This window comes from Molossus molossus, unplaced genomic scaffold (genome assembly GCF_014108415.1).
Source record: "Molossus molossus isolate mMolMol1 unplaced genomic scaffold, mMolMol1.p scaffold_m16_p_4, whole genome shotgun sequence".
Classification (NCBI taxonomy): Eukaryota; Metazoa; Chordata; class Mammalia; order Chiroptera; family Molossidae; genus Molossus; species Molossus molossus.
In genome coordinates, this window is record NW_023425377.1 from 80,404,919 (window position 1) to 80,426,815 (window position 21,897).

Here is a 21,897-nt window from a genome sequence, read left to right on the forward strand (position 1 = left end):
GACCCCCACAAACACAGCCAACTGATCTTTGACAAAAGAGTAAAGAAGGTTTTTGCAACAAATGGTGCTGGAACAACTTGATCTCCACATATGAAGAAATGAATCAAGCCCTGGCCGGTTTGGCTCAGTGGTTAGAGCATCGACCTGCGGTCCAGAGAGACCCGGGTTCGGTTCCCACTAAGGGCACGTACCTCGGTTGCAGTTTGTCCCCGGCCCTGGTTGGATCGTCTGGGTGGCGACCACTCGATGTGTCCCTTTCACATCGATGTTTCTCTCTCTCTCCCTCCCTCCCACTCTATCTGAACAAAAAATGGAAAAGTGTCCTCGGGTGAGGATAAAAAAAAAGACAAGAAATGAATCAAGACAAAGACCTTATATCCTTCGCAAAAATTACCTTAAATAGATCACAGACTTAAAAAAGACACACAAAACTAAAGCTCCTGTAAGATATTGTAAGGGTAAACCTAGGTGACCTTAGGTTTTAACAAGAACTCTTCTTTTTTTTAATCCTCACCCGAGGACATTTTTGCATTTATCTTCTGACAGAGTGGGAAGGGGAGAGGGGGGAAGAGAGAGAGACACATCAATGTGAGAGAGACACATTGACTGGTTGCCCCCATACGGCCCCAACCAGGGCCGAGGACAAACCGCAACTGAGGTACGTGCCCTTAGCAGGAACCTAACCCAGGATGGACTCTCTGGTCCACGGGCTGACGCTCTAACCACTAAGCAAAACCGGCCAGGGCCCCAAGGACATTTTTCCATTTATCTTTCAGACAGAGCAGGAAGGAGAGAGGGGGGAAGAGAGAAAGAGGAAAACATCCATGTGAGAGAGACACACTGAGTGGTTGCCACCCACAGGACCCCAACTGGGGCCAGGGACAAACTGCAACTGAGGTATGTGCCCTTAGCAGGAACTGATCCTGGGACTCTCTGGTCTGCGGGCCGATGCTCTAACCACTGAGCACTGAGCAAACTGGCCAGGGATAGGGAGAACTCTTAAATACACCAAAAGCGTGATCCGTGAAAGAAGAAGCTATTATACTGTTTTTAAGGAGCAGGAAATTTCCTTTTTCCTGCTCTCCTGCACCCCCAATCAATACCCAAATTATGATTATATAATTTATTCTATTTCTCTAACGTGTAAGAAACATCAATTCCAGCTCAGAAGTCAATATCCCATGGGACAGCCTGCTCCAACTAGTGACAGTGGAAAGAGAAAGGACAGAATAGTTGTGAGAGCTCTTTGGAAGGAAAGAGCCACAGGACCAGCTGGTGGAACCAGGTAGAATCTAAGTGGCTTTGGCCTCAACAACTGGGTATGTGGTGGGTGATGAACTGAGATGGGAAGAGAAGGACCTGTTAAAGATCTGGTTTTAGACCCATGCCAAATAGAGACCACATGACGTCTTTGTGTCCATGGGTAGCAGAAGAAACCCTGGTAGAAAGATGAACGGGAAATCTTGAGCACGGGAATGCATGTCAAGATGTGGACACAGATGCCCTGTGCAGGAGAAGCAGTAAGACCAGATGATCTAGGCCAGGGCCTGAGGAACTATAGTGTCGAAAGGCTGGGCTGAGTGATGGAGACTGAGGGGGAGCCTAGAGAGCCATAGAGAATGCTGCCCCTAATCTCAGCCTTGCCAATAAAAGGGGCTTGTGAGCTGGGTCACATGCTGCTAGGAAGGCAGCAAGAGGAAGATGCCACTCAGCCAGCCGGTAGATGGGGAAGAGGCTATTTCCTCCACATCCTATTACCCACCCGCACCACCTCCACTACACACACATACATGAATGACATGGAAAAAGGAGCTGCCTCAGAAGGAGTCCCAAGTGCTCCCTGAGAGCTCACCAGGTGCCCAGACACACACAGAAGGCAGGTGATTACCCTTATGTAGCCAAGGGCTCAGAAAGAAAGATGCCACAATGTGCCATCTCTGTTCCCTTAGAGCATGGAGGAGTTAGAATCCGCCCCTCAAGGTGGCAACTGAAAAAGGAAGACAAGCATGGCCAACAAATGGTGAAAAAGAAACAGGGGAAGAGAGGAGGGAGAACTTTTGGGTAATGCCAGCTGTCCCATTCAAGAGGCTCCTAGATGGAGCTAAGCAGGCCTTTTTCCAATGACGAGGCATGCCCAGCTTGAGCCAGGCCAGGGCAAGGATGGGTGAGGAGGGGTGGCACCAGTGGGGATGAGCTGGATCCCACAGGAGGAGACAAACGGCGGGTCCGGGAGGAGGAGGAAGTAAAGTGACTCGTTAGCCGCAGGGGCATGGAGCGATGGCACTCACTGTGTATTCTGCATGCTTTTTTCCATACCATTTCATCCACTTCCTGAACTCTCGGTCCATGGTCTGCAAAGAAACAAAACAGACACAGCTCGTCAGAAACCCAGGACAACCAGGGAGGCAGAGGAGGCCCTCTCCATGCACTCGGGCAGGCAGCCTGTGGCTCCTCAAGACCCGTCCACCCTCTGGTCCCCTTCCTGCTCTGACAGATCGAGCTGAGACTGCCAGTCTGCCTCCTCCACCCACACAACCCATGAGCAACAGCTCCAGGATTCTGGGGATCCTATGGATGGTAGACGGGCCTGTGACAGTTTCCAACCTGGGAACTGAGAGGCCAGCAGAGTCCAAGCCACAAATGCTTTTGTGGGATAAGATGATGCTCAGATCCATCCACTCCCCAGAGAGTGTCACCAGCTGACCCCACCATGGAGGCAAGGAGGCTGTAGCTTCCAGAGGAATGGAAACATACTGATAGGGGCCCAAACTCACACTGGAGACCACGGAGTCCCTGGAGCCCCTGCCTGGAAGACCCACCCTCCCCATGTCCCAGCATACACCTCCCCAGCCACCTGTGGGTGGGGTCAAACAAACGTGAGAAAGAAAAGAGGCACAAACACAGGGCTAAGTCCCCAAATCAGCTCACCTCCGCGTACTTGGCTGGGATGTCGGCTTTCTCGACTCCGTAGTGATGTTTGCAGTTGGTGGCCGCGGCGACCTGCAGCACGACCTGGCCCACTCCTTCAGAGAGAAAGGTAGGGGGAGGGGCCGTCACAGATGCAGCACCATAATGGGAGGGGGGACCAGGTGGGCAGTGGCCAGGAAGGTAACAGGCAGAGCCCCAAGACTCTCCATGAAGGCATGAGAGCTCACTAGGGGATGACTGTCACACTCTGGCTCCCACAATTGGAATCATTCTTGGTCTACAGCCAGATGTGGCATGAACTATCCAAAGACACAGTCCCAAGAGATGGATGTCTCAGGGTAAGGGTCCCATCCACCTCAAATCCAAACTACATTGCCACAACAGCACAGCAAGGCTCACCAGATCTGACATTGCCTTGAGAATACCATCAATACTTTTCATTGACTGGGTTTTTAAAGCGGGATTGGAGGTGGCATTGCTGCGCAGCCAGACAAGCAGGCCAAACAGCTGGCAGATGGGTTGTCCTACTTCAGAAAAGAGGCACTGCCTGTCAGTGTGTGACACTGTGGACCTTAGCCAGCAACCTCCTTTCCCACAAGAGGTCAGTTTTGCATTTCAAATAATGTGTTAGAAGCCCCTCAATTTTCTTTTTTTTTATCCTCACCCGAGGACATTTTTCCATTTTTTGTTCAGATAGAGCGGGAGGGAGAGAGAGGAAGGGAGAGAGAGGGAGAGAGGGGGAGAGAGAGAGAGAGAGAGAGAGAGAAACATCGACGTGAAAGGGACACATGGAGTGGCTGCCACCCGCACGACCAACCAGGGCTGGAGACAAACCGCAACTGAGGCACGTGCCCTTAGTGAGAACTGAACCCAGGTCCCTCTGGACCGCAGGCCGACGCTCTAACCGCTGAGCCAAACTGGCCAGGGCTCAATTTTCTATTTCAAATAGAAGGTATTCAAATAATAAAAATAAGCACACTGTTTATAGACATAGGTAAATGAAGGTCCAAAGGTAGTGGTCATGAGGAGGTGGTGAGAGCCAGGCACAAGACTGGTGGTTTTCAAAAATCATCACCCTTTCAATATAAGAGAAATAACTTCTAAATAACTGGCTCTGGAACCCTTGTGTTCCAATTAAAATATGAATTGTGCCCTGGCCAGTTTGGTGTTTAAAAAATATCTTATTAAAAAGGATTAAAATATATATATATATATATGAATTGTGTGCATGAAGAGGGCTTAAACTAAAAATGACGCTACCAAAAACTCATCTGTCCTAAGGCGCTGAGGACACACATGCCTGCCTGAGACAGAGCTTTCAACTCTGTAAGCATGAGGTTGTTGTGTAGAAACAAGGTCACATGGGGACGGCAAAGACACCACAAAGGAGGGCTGTGTACAAGGTTCCTAGTAGAGCAATCTAATGTTTGACAGTTACATAATCAGCCCTGACATGCCAATCAGAACATCCTACCAGGAATCAATGAGCCTGATGCATACTTATTCTATAAAGCTCATCTTGTGCACATCTGCCAGGGCCCTGTGGATGTCCTGCTAAGATAGACCCTACACCCAGAAGCCTCCACTGGCGCTGAAGATGTCCCATAACAAAGAAGTAGGGGGCCCTGGCCAGTTTGGCTCAGCAGTTAGAGGATCGACCTGTAGACCAAAGGGTTGCAGGTTTGATTTCTGGTCAAAGGCACATACCTGGGTTGTAGGTTTGATCCCTGGCCATGCCGGGCTATGTGGGAGGCAACCAAAGTGTCTCTCTCACATTGATGTTTCTTTCTCTCTCTCTCTCTCTCTCCCTCCCTCCCTCCCTCTTCCATTCATTCCACTCTATCTAGAAAATCAATGGAAAAATATCCTTGGGTGAGGATTAAAAAAATAAACAATTAAAAAGATCCTTGGGTGAGGCTTAACAAAAAAAAAAGTAAGGGGCTGTTGGGGCTGGAAAGTGCCAAAGTGGACACCACCCCTCCGCCACAGGTCTTGAGAGGCAGGAGAGAAGGGACTTAGTTAGAACCTGTCAGGATAGAGCGGTTCCCTCTATCTCTAGGGGAGCCAGGGGTTCTGCAGGAAGGTTGAATGGGGCGGTGGGTCTGAGGGAGGACCTGCCCCCTCCAGCAACTCCACACTCTGAACTTTTCACAGAGGAGGTGCGGAGACTTGGAGCATAGCCCTGGGCCCACCTGTCCCATACTCACCACTTCCCAGGTCCACAAACAGGTCATCCTCAGTCATCTTGATCTCATCAATCATCTGCGCGACCAGGTCAAAGGAGGTCTCCCCATACACCTCTGGAGAGAAGGGCTCGTAGTTGTTGAGCTTCTCAGGGTCCGTCACCGAGTGGTTGTAAACCTGCTGCAGGATGTGCCGCAGGAGCCCATTGGATGGCCGTGTGTTCAGCTTCATGGGCTGTGTGGTTCCCTTCCACTGAGGACATCAAGGAGAGCGCTGAAATGCGTCACATGGGAGGAAATGCACCCTACGACCTTTACACCCCAAAACCAGGTTACTGCTCCCTATTGAAAAAAGTATGCAAGTGTGTATCGAATATGTGTAAACATGAGTGTGTCTGTGTACATGTGTGTGTATGAGCCTGAGTGTGTATAGAATATGAGTATGTGTATAGGTGTGCATGCGAGTGTGTGCATGCATGTGTATGTGAGTACTGGCGAGCAGCGAGGCCCTCAGTGCACATAATGCTCACTGCCTGGGTCCTGGTGCTGCCACACTGCCTCACCAGACAACAGGGCTATTAGCCCGTGGATTCTGGAAGCCTGGCCTCAGAAAGGCAGTCTTCCTGAAAATCTACCTGGGAAAAAAAATGGGCAATGGGCCCAGAGCCGCAGAGAGCTAAAGAGTCAGGGCCCCTTGGCCTCAGGCTTCCAGCCCTGGGATTAGGTAACGTGAAGAAGAAAGGGGTTGAGAACCACAGTTGGAGCCTAGATGAAGAGACAGGCATGAGGTGCGAGCGAGACCACCTACCAGCTGGTGGATGCTGTCGATGGCCCGGTTGTACTTGTCACAGAGCCTCTGCATGCTTTCGAAGCTGAAAAAGGCAAAAGAAAACTGCTGGTTACTGTCAAGCTCAGAATAGGACACCAAGAGGGGATGGCATGTGGACAGGTGGCACAGGGTCAGGTAGAGCTTGGCTCCCACCCAGAGGTCACAGGACACCGAGGAGTACCCTATATGGGTAACAAGGCTGGGCCAAGAGTTTCAGGCTGAGGTAATCATGGCTATGAGGCTATATCATGTGCTCACAGGCCAAACCCGAGGTCAACAGTGTTCCCAGCAGGCCTTAGATCAGAAAAGGGTTTACACAGCTATTCCTAGAGCCCCATGGGGAGTGGGACCCAGACTGGGCCCTCACTCCCCACCCAGCCAGGAGGGCTCCTAGGGCCTTTCTTTCGCTGGCTGGATCCTGAAGGCCTCCCACCCTTGGCCCTGACTCGGATAAGTGCTGAGAGCACCCACAGGCAGAAAGGGCAACTGGCTCTGCTGGGCTATACCTGTGCAGAAAGGAGGGTAGCACCTCCCCCCTTTATGTTAATATCACTTCTGTTCACTAAAACTTTTTAAAAGTTTCTGACACTTTCAAAGATACACACAGTATGTGTTAGATACCTAATGACAGAGTTTGGGGGAGTTTTCTAAGAAACTAAATTATCCCAAACATGATCAATTTTATTTCAGTTGCTAATTTGCAATGAAATCCCGTAACCCAGGGGTTCTCACCAGGGGCAGTCATTCTCCTAGGGAATACTAGGTGATATCTGGGGACATCTGTGATTGTCATAATGGGAGTGCTCCTGGCATCAAGTAGGTGGGGGCCAGGAATGCTGCTCAGCACCCCACAGTGCCCAGGATGGCTCCACAGAAAGTGACCCAACCTTGATGTCCACAGTGCCATAAGGGAGAGACATGTCCAAGTTTGTGTGCTGTATGAAGGGAGCATCCCCGGGGCTCCCACTATACCTGGGAGATGCTTGGTGATGCCAGCTGAGTAACGGGCTCCTCTCCATACAGGACATGGAACCACTACTCCCCACATGCATTTTCTATACCCACCCACCCCTTGTCCTCAGCCCCAGATTTACTGAGTTTATGGGCACTTTCCTCCCTAATAGAAGTAACAAATTCAACTAAGACCAGAGCCCACATGACAGATTTGCAACTCCCCTGGATGGCAGCTGCCATTAAAAGAGTTAGAGTTCAGTCCTGGCCGGTTTGCTCATTGGTTAGAGCATCAGCCCACAGACCAAAGAGTCTCAGGTTCGAATCCAGTCAAGGGCACGAACCTTGGTTGCGGTTCAGTCCCTGGCACTGGCTGGGTCATGTGGAAGGCAACAAATTGACGTGTCTCTCTCACATCAATGCTTCTCTTTCTTTCTCTCTCTCTCTCTCTCCCTCCCTCCCTCCCACTCCTGAAAATAAATGGAAAAATATCCTCGGGTGAGGATTTAAAAAAAAAACAAAAAGTTAGAGTTCACCCTGGCCGGTGTTGCATCAGCCCACAAATGGAAGGGTCTCAGGTTTGATTTCCAGTCAAGGGCATGGGTTATGGGTTCTATTCCCAGCCCCAGTTGGGGCACATTTGAGAGGTAATCAACTGATGAGTCTCTCTCACATTGATGTTTCTCTCCCTCTCTCTCCCTCTCCCTCCTTTTCTTCCACTCTCTAAAAAAAAAAAATCAATGGAAAAAATATCCTCAGGTGAGGATTAACAACAACAACAAAGAAGAAGAAAGATAGAAAAAGCTAGAGAATTCAAGGACAGGCCAGCGTAGCCATCACCAAAGCCTGAAGAGTTCTCACAAAGAGTTCTCAGTGACAGTGACCAGTGACCAGAAACGTCAGAGAAGGCCGATGCAATGAGTCAGTAACCCAGGAGAAACGAGCTCCAGCACATTCCACAGGACTAACTGCACAAACAGGATGGACATGACGAGGGGTATGAGGGAGAAGCAGGCTCACAGTGGACAGAGGCCCTCCCATGGGCTGTCCCTGTTGTCCCCTTGCTTAATAGAGAAACAGTCCCACTGCTTGCCTGACCCTGAGGTTGCACCAGTCCATTGAGGGATGCCAACAGACTGGCCCCACTGCTCTGTGCCAATTCTGACATCCTTCCAGTCTTTTATAAGCCAACTGAACATGAAGGAAGAACATCTAACTCACATTGCAAGTGTCTTATAGCAAAAGTGCCTTTGAAACCTCTGCTGCTGTAGACCCCGCACACAGGAGACACCCCCTTACTAAAGATGTGCTTCACCAACTACGTGACTGACATGTAAGGGCCAGTGCCCCTAAATACCCTCACCCCAGGGGCAAGAAGACTCTGTCGCGGGGTCCACAGCATGGTTGATGCCCTGGGCAAAGAGAGTGCTGCGCTTCCCTTCTTCTCCCCCCGACCCCAATCCTCACCCAAGGATATGTTTTCACTAATTTTAGAGAGAGGAGGGAGAGGGGGAGAGAGAGAAATATTGATGTAAGAGAGAAACATTGATTGTTGCCTCCCATATGCACCCCAACCAAGGATCAAATCCACAACCTGAGTATATACACTGACTGGGAACTGAACCCAAGACCCTTCAGTGTATGGAACAACGCTCCAACTGAGCCACACCAGCCAGGGCCGATTCCCTTCTTTTTACAACACAAGGTAACAATTATTAGGTGAGTAGGAGGGCAAGAGGTGAGAGGACAGAATCAGAGGCTGACTGAGGTAGGAAACCCTGATCCGAGAACTAAGAAGGCCTCTAAGCACAAAAGTGAGATCAAGTGAAGAACACTTGGGTGCCGGGGCCCTTCTGGGGGCTCCCAGGTCCCTCTGAGCAATGTTCTTCATCAAGAGTGAGCTAAGCTCACAGACAGCACCAACCTTTGGTGGTGCCAACTTCGAGCCTGCCGAGAGCTAAAACGGGCACGAGCCTGGAATGCCATCTTTCTTTCTCAAAGAAAAACAAAAAAATTCCAATCTGGCATTCCAGAGCTGGCCTCTCCCTTCTCCACCCACAGAACTCTCCTCTGAGATCAGGATGTGCCTGCAGGAAACTGCTGAACGAGGCCAAAGGGCTGGGCACACAGTAACTGAGAGTTGGATGGGGGCTGGCCAGGGTCGGGGGCTCCAGAGGCCAGGCCACCAGCAGCTCCTGGGTAGAAAGGTTGGCTGCTAAAGTTGCCTGCTATGAAAATAGTGACTAGTAACTTGGGATGATTTCACGCAGACCAAATTCCATTGCCACAATGTGGCATTCTCAATTATGTCCTCACTCTAACAGCCTCTGCCAATATCTGATAAAAATATCCTACTAAAATAGCTCCACAGAGACTACAGCCAACTCTGAAAGGAAATTTCAGATCAGCTTGCACCATCGAAGAAGAACTAATTATAAGCTGTGTCCCCACCATATGTTCAGCCAGCAGAGAAGCAGCTCAGACAGAAACGCACTTACCTTTTGGTGTCATAGTCGATTAGGACGTAATTCTCCATAGCGAGCTTGAGGTCTGGGATTTCCTCACAGACCCATCTGAAATACAAAAGCAGAAACAGCAATGAAGATGACTATTCAGTCTCAACATTTCATTCTTAACTTTCTTAAACACTGTTTATTCCCAAATGTAAAAAGAAAACATCCTCATTACTCAATGTGAAAGAAAAAAGAGGCACTGCTTCAAAATAAATGCTGTCAAGTTACAATGAGGCTGTAAATTATGCAAATTTTATATAGCTTCAAGTTCAAACAATGTTTTCTTGGTAGCTTCATGGATTTACCTGTTATAGGATGGAGGAAACCAATCAGCTCAAACCAGACAGCTTAAAAAGCAATGTATTGACTAGAAATGAAAGAGAACTACTATTGAAGAATTAACCCATGACAATCAGGGCTTTCTCAACAGACACACTGCATGAAAAAAGGAGATGAAGGGGGAACCTACAGATTAAAAGAGAAAATATATCAGCCAATCCCAAGGTATAACCCTTACTGGGTCCTGATAAAATCTTTAAAAACATCATAAAAGCCCTGGCCGGTTTTTCTCAGTGGTTAGAGCACTGGCCCGCAGACCAGAGTCTCAGGTTTGATTCCAGTCAAGGGCACGTACCTAGGTTGCAGTTCAGTCCCAGCCTGGTGGGGGTCAGGTGGGAGGCAGCTAATTGATGTGTCTCTCTCACATCAGTGTTTCTTTCCCCCTCCCCCCTGTCCCTCCCTCACTCCCACTCTATCTGAAGATAAATATAAAAATATCCTTGGGTGAGGATTTAAAAATAAAAAAATAAAAACATAGCAAAAGCACCATCATCACTACAGATCATACAAAGAATAAAAGGCAAATCAAAAATAATGAAAAATGGTGTGCCAATAAATTCAACAATTTAGATGAAATGAAAAAATTCCTTGCAAGATACAAATTACCAAAACTGACATGAGAAGAAACAGAACAGCTGAATAGCCCTATCCAATTAAAGAAATCTGATTTCCTAATCAAATACCTTCCCATGGAGAAAACTCCAGGCCAGATGGCTTCACTGGTGCATCTTATCAAATATTTGAGAAGAAACAGCACCAATTCTACCAAAATGTTTTCAGTTTTATGAGGCCACATTACCTCGATAGCAAAACCGGAAAAAGACAAAACCTTGTAAAGACATTACGAGAAGGACTATACAGACCAGTATCCCTCGTCAACAGACACAAAAATTCCTCACAAATATTAATTAGTCAAATGAATTCAGCAACACACCTTTATCAAGTGGGGTTTATTCCAAGAATGAAGAGTTAACACTATAATTAATCACTGTAATTCACCTCATTAACAGAATAAAGGAGAAAAATATACTACAGTCTTCTTAATAGATGCAGAAAGTGCACATGACAAAACTGAAGCCCTACTCATGATGAAACTCAGGAAATTAGAAATGGAAAGAGCTGTCCTCAACCCGATAAAGTGCTTGGGGTCAGGTGTGAAGCTGTTATCTCTGGGCAAGAAACCACTTGCTCCACTTTGTCTGCTGGCTCCGTTCTGGGCTCTGCAGAGGATGGGAGGAGGGGTTGGGAGCACAAGGAGACTTGAGAGGGAATAAGGAACTGCTCTCTCTGTCCCTGGGTATCTGTGTCATCTGGCAAGACTTCTTCACCCTGCATGAAGTATTACTTCTAACAGCTGCTGAATCCAGCTAGCAGTTTTCTTTATCATCCCCTCACCCCAGTCCCCCCAAAACATACTCACAGACCACACTCCCACTTCAGAAGTCTGGGTGCCCTCCCCTCGAGACCCATTACGAACTCATAGTCAGGAGGGCCAGCTGGGCAGTCTATGTGTCACCTCCCGAGTGCTCCCCAGACCCGAGGGTCCCTCAGTCAGTGCCCCTGGGTTGCATTAGCACTCTCTCCTCCACTTACAGAGTGAGCCCCTTTACTCCCAGTGAGCAGCTCCTGATGGGGAATTCTCTGGTCAGCAGCACATGTGGTTTCAGGCAGGAGACCATGAGCCCTGCAGCTAACACCAAACTGGGTGCAAGACTCACACTCCCAGGAGGGTGGAGACAGGTGAGGACGCCTGTGGGCCCCACTTCCCTTCAACACTGTGCTAGACAGAGGTCCTGGCCAGACACACATGGCATGAGAAACAAATGGACAGTCTTTACTGGAAAGGAAGAAACAACCATCACTATTCACTGACACATGAAGTGTGTAGTCTAGCCTTCGGAATTTACAGAGAATTCAAGACGTGAATTCAGCAAGGTCGCAGGACACATGATCAACATGCAAAAATGAGCTATATTTGTATATACCAGCAACAAATAATATATATATATTGTTTTAATGTTACTTAAAATATAAATACTTAAGCCTGGCTGGTATGACTCAGTTAGTTGGAGTGTCATCCCATGCACCAGAAAGTTAAGGGTTCGATTCCCGGTCAGGGCATATACCTGGGTTGTGGGTTCAACCCCAGGTTGTTGCACCTACAAGAGGCCACTGAGCAATGTATCTCTCTAACATCAATGTTTCGCTCTTTCTCTCTCTCCCTGTCTCTAGAAAAAATCCATTTAGCCCTGACCATTTGTCTCAACGGTCAGAGTGTCGGCCTGAGGACCAAGCAGTCACAGGTTCAAACCCTGGCCCCAGTCAGTGTTGTGCAGGAGGCAGCCAATCAGTGTGTCTCTCTCTCCCCCTCTCCCTCCCACTCTAAAAATCAATGGGAAAAAACATATATATCCTCAGGTGAGGATTAGAAAAAGAATTTTTTTAAAATCCATTTTAAAAATACTTAAAAAAAAACCAAAAACATTTAGGGATCATTTTAATGAAAGATTTGCAAGAACTCCATTGAAAACTACAAAAAAAAGTTGAGAAAAGTTAAAGACAACATAAACAATGTTCATGGGATCCAAGCCTCAATATTGTTAAACCACCTCCTCAAACCAGACTCCATCTCAAAGTACTCACTATAAAAAGCCCAGCAGGCTTTTTTGGAGAAACAGACAAACTGATTCTAAAATTGACATACAAAGGCAAAGAACCTGAAACAGTCAAAATAATCTTTAAAAATAACAGCACTGTTGCAAGACTCACACTATCTTCTTTTTGGACTTACTATATAAATCTGCAGTAACCAGGAGTGTGTGGTACTGGACAGAGGTAAACAAATAGAGCAGTGACACCGAACACAGAATCCAGAGAACAAACATATAAACATGAAATTTTGATAAAAGCACCAAGGCAACTTGATGGGGAAGAATCTTTTCAACAAACGAAATTGGAACCACCAAGCATTAGATGGTAAAAAATTGAATCTTCACCTCCATAATCATAAACCCCATTTGACACGAACCAAGATTAATTCACAACTGATTTTAAACCTGAACGTAAAAGCTAAAACCACAGAGCTTCTTGAAGAAAATGAAAGACAGTCACTATCTTTGCAACTCGGGAGGCAAAGATTTCCTGGATGTGACCCAGACAACTAACCATCAAAGAATGAACTTAGTTAAAAGCTTCCACTCATTGAGGTGCCATTAAAACCACAGTCAGCTACACCACACCTCATGTAGCACCTCACCAGACACTCGCTGCCAGAACATGTTAAGAATTCTTACAACTTAGTCAGGGGTAGACAAACAATTCAATCTCAAGAAATGGCAAAACAAAGAACTCCCTGGAGAAGTGGCCGATTCTAAGGGTGTGTGTGATGTGGGAAACTCAGGACGACTCTAATTCTAGAAAGTGAGGCTGTGCTCAGAATGGGTGCGGGCAAGTCAGAGGAACATGGGACAAAATGGAAGAGTCCTCACTGGGTGGCCAAAGTTGAAAACAACCGAAACACATCCATTATGTGGTGGACAGGTGCACAGGATGAAAGAACTGTGGTTCCTCCTACAATGGCACACTATTCAGTAATAAAAAAGAAAAGCAACTGGTACACACAACGGAGAATCTCAAAACTATGCGTATGGGGTATACAATTCAGGCAGGAGGTAAAACTTTAGAAAATGCAAAGTAACCGCAGTGCCAGAAAGCAGATCAGGGTTGCAGGGGACAGGAGTGAGGGGGAGATGGATTACAGGGGACATGAGGAAATGTGAGGGACAGAGATGTCTGTTGCCATGACTGCTCTGCATGGACTTGTGTACAGCCACCCTACTCAGACTGCACACTTCACACGTGTGCAGTTTCTGTGCTTCAGTTGCATTTTTTAAAAAAGATTTTTTAGCCCTGGCCAGTCTGGCTCAGTGGTTAGAGCGTCGGCCCGCGAACCAGAGAGACCCAAGTTCAGTTCCCGCTAAGGGCACAGACCTCGGTTGCAGTCTGTCCCCGACCCCGGTTGGGGTCGTGTGGGTGGCAGCCACTCGATGTGTCTCACACTGATGTTTCTCTCTCTCTCTCTTCCTCCCTCTCTCCTTCCCATTCTATCTGAAGATAAATGCAAAAGTGTCTTCGGGTGAGGAGAAAAATAAAATAAAAATAAAAAAGATTTTTTACTGATTTTGAGACAGAGAGAAAGGAAGAGGGAAAGAGAGAGAAACATGGATCAGTTACTTCCTGCATGCTCCCTACTGGGGACTGAGCCGGAAACCTGGGCATGTATCCTGACCTGGAATAGAATTAGCAACCTTTCCAGGCACAGGCAACACCCAACCAATGGAGCCACACCAGCCAGGGTTCAGTTGCATTTTTAAAAGTAAAAGTATAAAAAGTAAAAGAAGAGAAAAAACAAAAGGAGGTAACCCCTCATCTCTTCCAATGAAGAAAATGTCTGTGGGGACAAAGAGGGATGAGTTCAAGTTGTTCTGAGATCCAGGACGTGAGGCTCAGGCCTGGAGGTTAGCAGCCACTGCCAGCCTGGGAGAGGACCAGGCCAACTGGATATTCCAAACAAAAGGCTTGCTGTACAGTTTCAAACTGGCCAGACACCCTACTTCGAAGAGGAAAACCCAGTGGAGAGGCCGACCACTACGGAGCACCTTCAGGGAGTGGATGAGAACCAGACCGCCTGCTCAGAGCCCTTCCTCTCTCATCCACAACACTCCTACCACCTAACCAGCAGCCTCTTATAAAATAAATAAATCAGAGCTGGCTGGTGTGGCTTAGTTAGTTGAGTGTTGTCACATGTACCGAGAGGTCATGGGTTCAATTCCTGGTCAGGGCACATGTCTGGGTTTTGGGCACCATCCCCAGTGGGGGGCATACTGGAAGAAGCCAATTAAGGTTTCTCTCTCCCGCTCCCTTCCTCTCTCTCTAAAAACATATTTTAAATAAATAAATAAAACTAAGCAACCAGTAACACTGCTCCACCACTGAGTGGTTTATGGATTATACTATAAAAATAAGTAGATCCCAAATCTCAACAATGGCACCAGGTCAGGCCCACCCTGCTCAGAGATCGACACAAACTATTTCACTCAATTCTTGAAACAATCTTGCAAGGAGGCTCTGCTCAGCCCCAAGAGCAAACCAAATCGGCCATAGGAGCAGCAGGGCCTGTTAGGTCACCAGCTCTCAGGCAGCAAGGTGGAGATGCCCATCCTGACTCTTCCACAAACAACACAGCCTGGCCCTGCAGGCTCATGGCATGTGGTCCAGGTGGTAGCTACATGGCTAAGGATGTTAAGGAACAACACAGAGAGATGCCAGTAAACACACATTTGGGTTTACCAAGAGAACTAACAAAGAACAGGGTTCCCAAGCATGGGATATATCAAGCAGGAAGCAGCCACTGTCATCACTTGAGTTTGTTTCAGACTTTCAATTCAGCATGGGGAAAAGGTCCATGACAGAAAGAGTGGAGGGTGCCTCCCTACTGGCTCCAGACCTTCAAGTCCCCAAAGGGGAGAAGACCTGTTAGACATAGTGAAGGGTACCTTCCTCCTGGTTCTGTCAAGGTCATCACTGACATACCCTGTGTTTTTCTCTGCACTCTCATGGACTGGGCTCTTGAAGTGCTGCTGAGGGTATAGAGGGAAAACCAGCCCACCAAGGGGCCATGGCTGAATCAGCACCAAATCCAATAGAAGGAGAGAAAGATGGAAAAAAGAGTAAAACAAGGGGTAGAGAAAGGGGGAGCTCCCTTGTCCATCACCTGCCACGGGAAGCCAAAGCCTGCGGAGACACCAGGATCTGTCCAGGCCAAACCCAGACAACCTGGACTCCTCTGACCAACCTCTGACACCCACTTCTCAAGTCTTCTCAAGATGCTGACATGGAGTCCAAGAGGGGCTGGGCTGGGAGAAGGTGGGTGCACTGGAAAGACGGGAACGAGCCCTAGGCCAGACCCAATTCAGTAGATGCCACACTCACCGGATGGTCTCAATGATTTCATGAGCAGCATCATGGTGTTTGTCCTGAAAGATAAAATGACAGGGTTTACAGCTAACCAAGCAGTCCCTCTACCCTCCACTGATGGCGGGGTTGGCCATCTCAGAGCCCAGGGACTAAAGGATGGGGACTGCAGCCCCTGGGCTTTCCCATCTCTGCATTTCCACACCCAGTGAGCTTTCAAGGCCCCCACTCAGGCAGGACCCCCCAGAGAGCCCTGTAGTGGCACTAGGGTACTGTCCTGGGACCCCTGCCTACTTAGGTCACGCTTGCCTAAGGGAGGGCCTGTTCCTGCAGTGCTCTTTCCCCAGCAGGGGAGGGGAAGGGATGAAGTCTATGCCCCCAACCATCCTGTCCCACACCCACCAGTGGCCACTGGCGCTTCTCCCAGGCACTCCTACGGCCTGGATGCCAAGGACTGGCTTTGATTACTGAACCTCCCAGGCCTCCATCTGTAAAATGGGAAATGCCAATAACAAACACTGTGAGAGCTTGTGTGGCCATTCTCCAGCCTGGACGAAGACACACCCCACTTCCTCTGCTGGCCAGGATTGTGCCCCCACTGTGTAGGGGTTCAGCATGGCTTCTTCCTCAAAGAAGCTCAGGGATTGTTCCAAGCCTTTCACCAGGGTGTGGGCAGCGCAGAAACCAGGACCAGGACACATCAAGTGACTCTGTCCTTCTCTCACATAAGCAGTATACCTTCCCCATCTCAGTGAGGGTTAGTACAGTGGTGAGTACAGGGGGTCAGCAAAAAGGATAAGCTCAGAGAGAAAAGCCTGCCAAAAGCTGCTCTGTGACAGCAACGACTCCTCTTAGCCCAGGCCACCATTTCCACTGCTTTACAAAATGAGGACAGCAACCATGGGTAGAGTGCCTCGTGTGTTTCAGAATCCAAAAACAGAATCAAAATAGCTCATACCCTGGGGTCTTAAGTCTTATTTTTAATTTTTAAATCCTTATCCAAGGATATTTTTTCCATTGATTTTTAGAGAGAGTGGAAGGGAGGAATGGAGAGGGAGAGAGAGCAAGAAAGAGAAAGAGAAAGAGAAAGAGAAAGAGAAAGAGAAAGAGAAAGAGAAAGAGAAAGAGAAAGAGAAAGAGAAAGAGAAAGAGAAAGAGAAAGAGAAAGAGAAAGAGAAAGAGAAAGAGAAAGAGAAAGAAAGAGAGCGAGAGCGAGAGAGATGTGAGACACTGATTGGTTGCTTCACTCACATGCTCCAACCAGGGCTGGGGATCATACCTGTAACCCAGGCATGTGCCCTTGACCAGGAATCTAATAGGCAACCCTTTGGTCAGTGGACTGAAGCTCTAACCACTGAACTACACTGGCCACTACAAGCCTTATGTTTAAAATAATAGCTCTATTGAGATATAATTCAGATAGAACAGAGCTCACCTGTTTCAAGTGATTTTTAGTATGCTCAGTATTGTGCAACCATTGCACTAATTCTAGAATATTCCATCACCCCAAAAGTAAGGTCATCCCCATCTGTAGTCATTTCCTAGCACCCCTCATGGCCCCTGACAACCACTAACCCACTTCTTGTCTCCATGGATTTGCCTGTTCTGGACATTTCACACAAATGGGATCATACACTCACTGTGTAGCCTTTTGTACAACACCTTATTTTTTAAGGCACAGAAAAGACCATCCTTCTAGTGTTCAGAATAATGTCCTCCCATTTACTAAGAACCAAGCAACAAATACTACTTAAACTGGTATCATTTAAACAAGGCGGGGACAAGATGAGAATATACGTCTACACAGAAACTCATACATGAGCATTCACAGCAGCGTGATTCATAATTGCCAAGAATGCAATGCAGCTGGCAGCCATTACCAGGCCACAGTCCTCACTGTGAGGGAGAGAGGAGCTGACAACTGTACCCTGAGATCTTAGAGTGATCCTTTTAGGGCCAGGCCAGTTTCTACCCACAGTCCTGAAGTGTAACTTTAGAAGCCCTGGTCACTATACTGTAATTGATTCAGGAACTCTTGTGACCTCTTGGCCATGGCTTCGTCTTACTTCTGCACAGATTTTCAGAGATGTTAGATCCAAACCGAGAAAGGTCAGACTGGGAACAGCTCCGATGAACCCTGGATTGATAGTCCAGTCCTCATCTTGTTATGCAAGGACACCCCCTCCTACTCTCCCCTCCATCAAAGGAGCCCTGGACCCTGGATTGACGGTCCAGCCCGTATCGTTATGCAAGGATACCTCCTCATATTGCCCCCTGCATTTCAGGAGCCCTGGACCCATAATTGACAGCCCAGCCCCCTCCTCATTTCGCAGGGACACTCCTATGCTGTCTCCTTCACATGCCCACGTTCTTCTCACTACTTGTACCAGAGCACCAAAAATGCAGCAGCTGAGAGAGGCTCTTCCCATAAAAATCTGTCTGGCAGAATACTGGCAGCTGAGAAAACTGGGTGGTTAGTACGTGGGGTTCACCAGGTCTCCCACCTTGGGGACCATGTGAAAAAACAACTGTTTCATCTTAAACTGTGCACTGCACAGGAGGCAGTCATGTACCAAGATGACACCAAACTGTCCTTCATGCTACCACTCACCTCCCCAACTCAAGTGTGAGGCCTGTGGCTTATTCTTCCAGAAGCTGACCCTTGCATGCTCAGGGACTCTGTGGAAGTGGCACTCACAGAGGGAGGGAAGTTGGGTGTGAGGAACCCAGTTGTCACTTTCAGCAGGTGCCCCACTTACTCCTTTACTAGGAGACAAACTTGAGAACAGTACCCACAACAAGAACTCTCAGGTGGGGACGTGGCTCCAGCTCTGCCTTCAGTTTGTCCCCCCATTTCCCTAGGAGGAGTTTGGATAGGAGGGTCTCTCAGATGCCCCTGCAAGGGCATGAGCCCATCATTCTAAATATTTACACCCTGTTCACCCCAAGTCCACATGACTTCTGGAATTTGTGTGCCCAGAGTATACAAGGTACAGGCAAGAGATCAACGAAGGGGTGCATACACCAGGAGCCCACAGTGGGCACTATAGAATGGTTGCTTCACTGGATCCAACACAAACTCCACTTTCCTCACTCCCATTGGCAACAGGAAAACGATATACAGGAAGTGCCCTATGCTCTGCAGGATCACTTAGAGCTGGAGGACAGGAATGAAGGACCCTCTGAGGCAGGGTCCTCAGATGGTGACCAAAATCAAAATCCTGTTCAGGACTTATGAGAGAAAAGCCTATGGCCCACCCCCCAAGTGTCAGATTTAGTAGGTCTAGGGGCCCAGAACCTGCATTCCTAACAAGCTCCCAGGGACCTCCTCTGATGGAGCAAAAACTTACACTGGCAGGTGGGAAAAGCATTCTCCTTTCTCTCCTTGAAGTGAAGGTAACTGATTGAAAATACCCCCAAGACAACCAGACAGACTACTCTGGCAGGTGGCAGGGAGTGTCCTACAGTGAGGGCACCCACTTCCTGACCTCTCAAGGTGCTGCCTTCTTTTCCAGTGGCTCCACGCAACTCTGCCCTGGGGGTGCTGGGCTGCTTCTGTCACATACAGTCGCCAAAGCCAAAGAAAGTCAAACAAAAAACGGTTCCTGGTGTAGATCACGTAGATTCAGGACAGGCCACTCCTGGCTGGCCCATGAGCAACTGCTGCACAGGGGTCCACTCATGGGCTCTACATGGACACAGTGGGACCAGCTGGGGCAAGCACTGGGGCAAAAAGAGTCTGTGGACAGACATGGGGATCACAGTGGACAGGAATTATGGTGCGTGAAGAGTTTTAATTTTTTTTAATTTTATTTATTTTTTTTATCCTCACCCAAGGACATTTTCCCTTTTTTTTGTTCAGATAAGAGTGGGAGGGAGAGAGAGGAAGAGACAGAGAGAAACATCGACGTGAAAGAGACACATTGAGTGGCTACCACCCGCACGACCCAACCAGGGCCAAGGACAAACTGCAACTGAGGCACGCGCCTCTAGCGGGAACTAAACCCAGGTCTCTCTGGACAGCAGGCCGACGCTCTAACAACTGAGCCAAACTGTCCAGGGCTTATTTTATTTTTTATTTTTAATCCTCACCTGAGGATATTTTTCCATTGATTTCTTTTAGATAGAGTGGGAGGGAGGGAGAAAGGGGGGAAGAGAAAGAGAGAACATCGATGTGTCACATCAATTGGTTGCCTCCTGCACTGAGGATTGAACCCAAAACCAAGGTACGTGCCCTTGACCGGGAATCGAACCCACGGCTCTTAGGTACTCAGGCCGACACTCTAACCACTGAGCCAAACCAGCCAAGATGAACAGTTTTAAAACATGGAGAACACAGGGAAGAGGCGAGATGTTAAAGGCGGGGTGATGGCACATGTAGGAGGTCAGTATGGCTAGTTGTTTTTTTTAACTTATTGATTTTACTTATTTATTATTTTTTTATTGTTGAAAGTATTATGCCCAGCTGGTGTGGCTCAGTGGTTGAGTGTTGACCCATGCAGCAAGAGGTCACCAATTCGATTCCTGGTCAAGACACATGTCCAATGGGGCGCATGCAAGAGGCAGCCAATCAATATTCTCTTTCATCGATGTTTCTCTCTCTCCCCCTCTCACTTCCTCTCTCTCTAAAATCAATAAAAAAATTTTTTTTAATTAAAAAAATAATAATTACAGCCCTGGCCAGTTTGGCTCAGCAGTTAAGCATTGGCCTGCGGTCTCACGAGATCCGGGTTCAATTCCTGGTTCCCGCTAAGGGCACATACCTCGGCTGCAGTTTGTCCCCAGCCCTGGTTAGCTTGTGCTGGTGGCAGCCACTCGATGTATCCCTTAACATCGATATTTCTTTCTCTCTCTCATCCTCTCTCTCCCTCCCACTGTATCTGAAATAAATAAAATAATAATTACAGAGGTCCCCTTTTTCCCCATTGACCCCCCTCCTTCCTGCTCCCATCTCCCTCCTGCCTTCCCTAGCCTTGTGTCCCTGTAAATTGGTTGTGCATATATGAACATAAATTCTTTGGTTTATCTCTTCCCATCCCTCCCACCCCCCCCATCCCTCTGAGATTTGTCAGTGTGTTCCCTACTTCCATGACTCTGGATCTCTTTTGGTCAACAGCTTATTTTGTTCATTATGTTCCATTAATAAGTGAGATCATGTGGTACTTGTCTTTCTCTGATTGGCTTATTTCACTCAACATAATACTGTCCAGGTCCCTCCATGTTGTCTCAAAGAGTAAGAGATCTCTCTTTCTTACAGCCGCATAGTATTCCATTGCATAAATGTACCACAACCTTTTTATCCACTCATCTACTGATGGGCACTTGGGCTGTTTCCAGATCTTAGCTATTGTAAATAGCGCTGCTATGAACACAGGGATGTATATATTCTTCTTGATTGGTGTTTCAGGCTTCTTAGGATATATTTCAAGAAATGGGATCACTAGGTCAAATGGCAGTACCATTTTTTTTCATCCTCACCCGAGGACATTTTTCCATTCTTTTTGTTCAGATAGAGCGGGAGAGAAAGAGAGGAAGAGAGAGAGAGAGAAACATCGATGTGAAAGGGACACGTCGAGTGGCTGCCAACCTCACGACCAACCAGGGCCGGGGACAAACTGCAACCGAGGTACATGCCCTTAGCGGGAACCAAACCCGGGTCTCTCTGGACCGCAGGCCGACGCTCTAACCGCTGAGCCAAACCGGCCAGGGCGGCAGTACCATTTCTAATTTTTTGAAGAAACACCATATTGTTTTCCATAGTGGCTGCACCAGTCTGCATTCTCATCAGCAGTGTGCTATTCTTTGCTCCATGTCCTCGCCAGCATTTGTTGTTTGAGGATTTGTTGATGGCTGCCATTCTGGCAGGTGTGAGGTGATACCTCATAGTTTTAATTTGCATCTCTCTCTGATGATTAGAGATGTTGAACATTTTTTTCACATGTCTCCTGGCCATTTTTATGTCCTGTTTGGAGAAGTGTCTATTAAGGTCCTCTGCCCATTTTTTAATTGGACTGTTTGTCTTCCTTTTGTTGAGTTGTATGAGCACTCTATGTATTTTGGATATTAACCCCTTATCTGATATATCTTGATAAATATGTTCTCCCGGAGAGTGGATTACCTTTTCATTTTGATTCTGGTTTCTTTTGCTGTGTAGAAACTTTTTAGTTTGATGCAGTCCCAT

General features: G+C 47.7%; 1 protein-coding gene across 1 annotated transcript in view; it reads right to left on the reverse strand.

The window, feature by feature from the left end:
- DOT1L (DOT1 like histone lysine methyltransferase) overlaps positions 1 to 21,897 on the reverse strand; it is a 63,140-nt gene that overhangs the window by 32,371 nt on the left and 8,872 nt on the right. Inside the window, exons 2-7 of the mRNA XM_036281622.1 lie at positions 15,735 to 15,778; positions 9,390 to 9,464; positions 5,920 to 5,983; positions 5,136 to 5,364; positions 2,929 to 3,023; positions 2,289 to 2,351 (exon numbers count right to left, since the gene is read on the reverse strand). Of these exons, the coding sequence (XP_036137515.1) occupies positions 2,289 to 2,351; positions 2,929 to 3,023; positions 5,136 to 5,364; positions 5,920 to 5,983; positions 9,390 to 9,464; positions 15,735 to 15,778 (570 nt within the window). The remainder of the gene's footprint in view (positions 1 to 2,288; positions 2,352 to 2,928; positions 3,024 to 5,135; positions 5,365 to 5,919; positions 5,984 to 9,389; positions 9,465 to 15,734; positions 15,779 to 21,897) is intronic.